Source organism: Giraffa tippelskirchi, chromosome 9, assembly GCF_054371585.1.
Source record: "Giraffa tippelskirchi isolate mGirTip1 chromosome 9, T2T-mGirTip1v1.2.pri, whole genome shotgun sequence".
Classification (NCBI taxonomy): domain Eukaryota; kingdom Metazoa; phylum Chordata; class Mammalia; order Artiodactyla; family Giraffidae; genus Giraffa; species Giraffa tippelskirchi.
Window position 1 is genome coordinate 55,516,552 of NC_137283.1, and position 6,937 is coordinate 55,523,488.

The 6,937-nt window shown below is 53.9% G+C and overlaps 1 protein-coding gene across 6 annotated transcripts in view; it reads right to left on the bottom strand.

The window, feature by feature from the left end:
- The window catches only part of FGD5 (FYVE, RhoGEF and PH domain containing 5), a 119,656-nt gene extending 113,002 nt beyond the window's left edge, over positions 1 to 6,654 (bottom strand). For all 6 annotated transcript variants that reach the window (XR_014064390.1, XR_014064389.1, XM_081526410.1 and 3 more), the window contains exon 1: positions 6,507 to 6,654. Coding sequence is in view for 4 of the 6 variants with exons in the window: in XM_081526410.1 (XP_081382536.1) it covers positions 6,507 to 6,519 (13 nt within the window). In the remaining 2 variants the exon portion in view is untranslated. The remainder of the gene's footprint in view (positions 1 to 6,506) is intronic.
- Positions 6,655 to 6,937: the final 283 nt, after the last annotated feature.

Below are 6,937 nucleotides of genomic sequence, written 5' to 3' on the forward strand. Positions count from 1 at the left end.
AGTGAAGACCTGAAAAAGGTGAGGGGATTCAGGACTCACCTGGCGTGTCCAAGGACGTCTGAGCAGTGGGAAGGGAGTGAGGCAGCGAAGGAGGGACAGGAGATGAGGGCAGAGGGGTCCTGGGGAGAGTATAGATGACAACCCGGTCCTGAGCAGAAGGCCAAGTCCACTCCAGCTAGTGTGCTGAAAGCAGCAGCAGTGCTGAGCATGAAATCAGGGAGGCCAGGGAGGGGGCACCTGCGATAATGATGCAGGCCAGAGAAGATGGAGGCTTGGACCAGGCTGCAGCAGAGGAAGTGGTTAAAAAAAAAAAAAGAAAAAGGTCAGATTCTGAATTTGAAGGTAGAGCTGGTGGGATTTACAGACAGTTTGGATGTGGAGTGTAAGAGAAAGAATAGTCACGGGCACCACAAAGGTTTTGAGTCAGAGCAACCGGCAGGGTGAAGTTGCCACCAACTGAACCGGGGAAGGCTGCAGGTGTCGCGGGAGGAAACCAGAACTTTGATTTGCACCTGTTGCAACGGAGTTCCCCATCACAGCCCTGGAAGGAGCTGTCAGCGGGCTCTTGGATGGACCAGCCTGGGTTCCTGGGAGTGGTCTGGCTGGAGGCAGAGCCAGGTGAGATCACCAAGTGACTGAGCGGGGGGCAGAGACAAGAGCAGAGCCCGGGATGGAGCCCCAGCGGCCCCAAGGCTCTGAGAAGGAGCCGGCGAAGGACAAGGGAGGAGAGAACATGAGGGGTGACAGCTCCCAGCTCTCCCTCCTCCCAAAGAGGAACCACACAGAGGCCCTGCGAGCAGTGCCGGGTTATCTGGGTCTCAGACCAGTGCTGCCCAGAGAAGGCCCAGGGGACGGGTACACCAGGGTGCATGCTGAAGGACAGGGACAATTTTCACAATAAAAAAAATGAAGTTGGATATGATCCAGCAATCCTACGCCTGTGCATATATCTGGAGAAAACCTAATTCAAAAACATACATGCACCCCAATGTTCACTGCAGCACTAGCTATAATCGCTAACACATGGAAGTAACCGAGGAGTGGATAAAGAAGATGTGGTACATATACACAATGGAATATTACTCGGCCAAAAAAAGAATGAAATCATGCCATCTGCAGCAACACAGATGGACCTAGAGATCAGCAAACCACGTGAAGTAAGTCGGACAGGGAGAGACCAATACTATATGACATCCAAATCTAAGCTTCCCTTGTTGCTCAGCTGGTAAAGAATCTGCCTGCAATGACTGATCTGGGTTTGATCCTTGGGTTGGGAAGATCATCTGGAGAAGGGATAGGCTACCCACTCCAGTATTCTTGGGATTCCCTTGTGGCTCAGCTGGTAAAGAATCCACCTGCAATGCAGGACACTTGGGTTCGAAGGAGAAGGGAAAGGCTACCCACACCAGTATTAGGGCCTGGAGAATTCCAAGGACTGTATAATCCATGGGGTCGCAGAGTCAGACGCAACTGAGAGACTTTCACTTTCACACTTTCATCTAAATCTAAAAAAGTGATACGAATGAACTTATTTACAAAACAGAAACAGATTCACAGATTTAGGAAAGACATTTATGCTTATGGTAGGGGGGAGGTGGGGGAGGAATAAATTAAGAATTTGGAATTAACAGGTACACTCTACTATATATAAGAAAGATAATCAACCAGGACCTACTGTACAGCATAGGGAACTCTACTCAAGATTCTATAATAACCTATATGGGAAAAGAGTCTGAAAAAGAATACACACACACACACACACACACACATATAAATATTCAAGCATGTGCAGTCACTTCAATTGTGCCCAACTCTTTGCGACCCCATGAAGCCTGCTAGGCTCCTCTGTATATGGTATTCTCCAGGCAAGAATAGCGGATAGGGTTGCCATGCCCTCCTCCATGAGATTTTCCCAACTCAGAGATCAAACCATGTCTCCTATGTCTCAGGCAGATTCTTTATACATGGGGAAGCCCCTATATATATTCCATATATATATATACACATGTATGGTCAAAGATGTTATGAAAAAACATGAACGAATTTTTTTGCCAACCCAATATACATATATAACAGAATCATTTTGCTGTACACCTGAAACTAACACAACACTGTAAATCAACTATGCTCCAATATAAAATAAAAATTAAAAAAGAGGTTAGGTGTTCCAGGTAGAAGGCACAGAATGTGCAAAGGCCCAGAGGCAGTTAGATGCAAGGCCTTTGGAAGCATGGCCAAGAGTCCAGTTTGGCTGAGCTTAGAATATGGTGGGGATGTATTAATAACAGGATAAATCAGAGTAGGGGCTTCCTCCTCTGGGTTCAGTGTAACTTTCTGACTCTCTAGAACCCAGCAGTCATGTATGGATGTGAGAGGTGGACCATAAACAAGGCTGAGTGCCAAAGAATGGATACTTTTGAACTGTGGTGCTGGAGAAAACTCTTGAGAGTCCCTGGGACTGCAAGGAGATCCAACCAGTCCATCCTAAAGGAAAGCAGTCTTGAATATTCATTGGAAGGACAGATGCTGAAGCTGAAGCTCCAACACTTTGGCCATCTGATGTGACAAGCCGACTCATCGGAAAAAACACTGAAGCTGGGAAAGATTGAGGACAGGAGGAGAAGGGGGTGATAGAGTATAACATGGTTGGATGTTATCACCGACTCAACGGACATGAGTCTGAGCAAATTTCAGGAGATGGTGAAGGACAGGGAAGCCTGGTGTGTTGCAGTCCATGGGATCACAAAGAGTCGGACACAACTGAGCAACTGAACAACCACAGCAAGAACCAAGCATGGATGGACCTTTTCTATCCCCAAAACACACAGCCTGGGGGGCACACCCTCGCCACTCTGAGGTGCCAATGCCCAAGACCTCCTGGCAATGTGCTACCCTTGAGGATGACCTGAATGCAGAATACCTTGTGAATCAAGATGCCAAGCGTTAACTGAGAGTGGGGGTGGCAGGTGGGGAGTCACAGTGACGGGAGGAAAAAATTTTTCACAGCCTCTGGAGATAGAAATCATCCGCAGCCAGCCAGCCAGTTTATATTTTCTCTATTTTAATTAAATATCTGCCACTCACACATTCATGCTACACATTCATGCTGCTGGTAGCCCTTTCCTTCTCCAGGGGATCTTCCCAACCCAGGGATCGAACCCCGGTCTCCCGCACTGCAGGCAGATTCTTTACCGGCTAAGCCACAAGGGAAGCCCAAGAACACTGGAGTGGGTAGCCTATCCCTTCTCCAGGGGACCTTCCCGACCCAGGAATCGAACCTGGGTCTCCTGCCTTGCAGGTGGATTCTTTACCAGCTGGGCTATCAGGGAGGTCTCCCTTGTCAGCTATGCAGAGGTTAAATGAGAAGAGGTACTTGGAGGAGCACTGGACTGGGAGTTGGAGCTCTGATCTCCATGGCTGCCTCTGCCATGAGTTGAAGGGACACCTTGGGCAAGACCACTCCTTTCCCTGAGCCTCAGTTTCCACATCTGCAGGGTGAGGGGACTGCACAGAACAGTCAGTAAGTGCCTCAGCTCTGGCCGATGACAGTCTTTTAAACTTGTGGCTTTTCTGATGATGTTCCCTGACATCCCCAAGTTCGGCCCCTGCATCTGTTGCAACTGCAGTTCACTGTTCTCCCCCTTGAACTCTCATAACCATATGTTCCAAGAGTAATTATCTTCCAATTTCACCTTCCAATTGCATCTTAATTTATGTTTCATTCCTGGATGCCTGCTGGAATGTCCAAGTCAAGACTGATGATTTCTAACGAGGCTGCAGTTAGGTGAGTCCAGCGACCCACGATGGGCATGAGACTCACGACCCACGTGGGAAAGGCATGGCTCGGACAGACCTGACTCCAAACCCAGCTCTGCCGCATGTCAGCTGTGTGATCTCAGGCAAGTCACCGTGCCTCTCTGAGCCTCAGTTTCTTTCTAGGTAAAATGAAGAAATACCCCGCTTTTTTCATAATGCTGTTGAGAAGTTCAAGGCAAAAAAACCCACATAAGGTACCCAACCAAGTCAACTGGCAAACATTTCCTGTGCACCTACTATGTGTTACACATTGGATAAATAAAGCAGGCTCTCAAGCTGGACAGTCTGTTTCCACCCTGTGTCAGCTCCTTATTAGGTCAGCGACCATAAAATCCATGCAGATCAATTTTCCCGTCTATAAAATGAGAACGGCAACAGTACTCACATGAGGTTACTGTGAAAACCGAACTGATACCAGTGAAAAACACTCAAGAGCAGCATCTGGTTCAATATTAACTAGGAATGCGTTGGTCATGTATAATGTGATGGGGGCTTCCCAGGTGGCTCAGTGGTAAAGAATCCGCCTGCAATGCAGGAGAGTTGGGTTCGATCTCTGGGTCAGGAAGATCCCTTGGAGGAGGAAATGGCAACCCACCCGGGTATTCTTGCCTGGGAAATCCCATGGACAGAGGAACCTGGTGGGCTACAGTCCATGGAGTCACAAAGAGTCAGTCGGATATGACTCGGCAACTAAATAGCAACAACATAAGCCCGACACCGTGCTAGGCACCTGACAAGCTCTGTTTAATCATGAGACCTCAACAACAAAGATCTTATTATCCCCATTTTCAAGATGAAGAAATAGACACTGAGAGGCTAAGTAACCTGCTCAAGGTCAAATAACTAAGCATACGGTGGTTATGGGGTTCAGTTCCACGGCGTCTATGAACCACTCTGCTGTACGATCAAGAAATTCAGAGCCCAGCACATATATATCATTATGTGAGGTCTATGATTGCCATCACACAGAAAAAGTACCCAGATTTATGCTAGACACAAATTACAGGATGCTGGAACCCAAGAGCGGTAAGTGCTGAGATTTCCTGGGACCAAACCTGCCGCTAAGTCATTTCTGGCTCACTCCAAACCCCGGAGTCTCGGAGAATGGAGGGCTTGCCCAAGTCTCGTGCAGGGAAACGTGGGAAAACCGCACGGGGCTCTCACCATTGTTTTCCAGCGAGTTTTATTAGGCGTGTAGGAAAGACTTAGCCTGGCTCTGTCCGCGCTAGATCAAGCAGCAGGCCACCTCCTTCCTAGAAGGAGGGGGCTGGCTGGGCACTGGGACCCTGCTCCGGTATTCTCTCTACCCCTCCAAGGCGGCACCCCGCCCCCACCCCCAGCCGCCTACTCGGCGACCAACACTCACTCAGGGTCCAGGTGTGTCCACGCCCGGCCACAACAGGGCCTGGACACAGGGAGGCGGCCGCCGCTTCCTAAGCCCCCAAGTGTCTCCTTTGTCAGATCAATGAGCCAAACGTCTCCCACCCGCACCTCACTCCTCAGACAAAGATTTTATTCATTAAAAACACTTGAGAAAGGGAAAGCCCACAACGCACAGACACACACACACACACACTTTTTTACACCCACCCAGGGCAGCAGGATATGGTTCTAAGACAGCCAAAATGGTGGCTTCCTGTTTCTTTAGGGATGTGTGTTTTGGAGTTCGGATTCGGACAAGGGTGTTGGTCGGGGAGGGAGCTGCCTTCTGCTAAATTCTATGAGAAAAAAATATGAAAAGAGCGATAATCGCTCCTTGGCAGGCAAGTGAAGTTAGCTGGGACGGCTGCCTCCTCGTAAACTCGCCTCTGGGAGGCAACTTTCTGCCCTCCCCGCGGAGGAGTCAGGACCCCGGAGAACTGGGGTCCAGGCACCGCCCATCTCTGGGTCTCAGTCAGTAAGTCTGTTCAAGAGCACTCCTCGCTCTGTACTGTCGAACGCATTCGGGATTTCACGGAAGCCCCGACCGGGCAGAGGCAGGCAGATTCTCAGGGTAGAGACGCGAGGGCTGGGAGGGAACGCCTGGCGGGCCGTCCCCTGGGCGTTCGGTCCCGCCGGCGAGGCACAAAGCGGGGCCCCGGGCCAGGGCACCGCAGGGGATGGGGGCGCGCCGCTGCGGGGGGCGGGGGTGGGGTGTGATCATTTAGGGCTTTTTAATTCCAAAGGAGAGCAAGCTCCAAGTCTGGGGGGGTGGTCCAGGAGAGGGAGAGGAGCGAGAAGCCGCCAAGGGCGCGCCGCGCACAAGTGAGGGACCAGGCATAGACCCCGGAGTGGAGAAGAGCGCAGACGGATCCGGGGGGCCAAGAGGGCCTCTGCGGGGCCAGCGAGAGCCTGAAGGGGACCCCAAGGAGCAGGAGGGAGGATTCAGGGGCGCGACCAAGTCGCTTTTGCGAAGGGATAGTCTTTGCCCGTCGCTAGGGGACCCCAAGCCGGGGGCCGCGGTGGGAGCCTGAGGCGGCCTATCGGAGCCGGGGTGCGGCCTCGCCGAGACCGAGGGGGCGTCCCCGAGGTGGGGCGTCCCGGACGGAGCTGAGGGCCCTCGACGCTCTCGGCCTCCTCAGGACCCGTCCGTCCCTCAGCCGAGGCGGAAGGTCGGGGGGTTTCTGGGCAGCTCGCTCCGGAGCGCCTCGCGGGCTCCAACTTGGAGCGCAGAAGGCCCCTTGGCGCGCGTGCCCCGCGCAGCCTCCTACCTGCTCTGTTCATCTTCCAGCGCGCGGAGCCCCGGGCCGCCCGTCGGTGCCTCCGTCCGTCCGAGCGCGAGTCCGCGCGCCGCCTCACTCCATGGCCGCCCCGCGGGGCCCACACCCCCCACCCCCGGCGCCTGCCCCGCCCCCGGCGCGCGCCGGACTCCGCGCGGCGCGCAGGGCCAGTGGGGGCGCGGGGCGCGGGCCTCCGGGGCTGGGCGGGGCCGGGGAGCGGAGCGGGGGCGCGGTCGGGACGCGGGGGGCGGCGGCGCGCTCACTCAGGCCGCGGCGCGGCGCGCGGGGCCGGTGGGGGCGCGAGCCTCGGGGGGCGGGGCCGGGGGCGCGGGGGCGCGGGAGCGCGGGCGGGGGGCGGTGGCCCAGCCGGCCCACGGCGTCGTGTCGGCTCCGGGCGCCCGGCTCTGCGCGCGCTGCGCTCT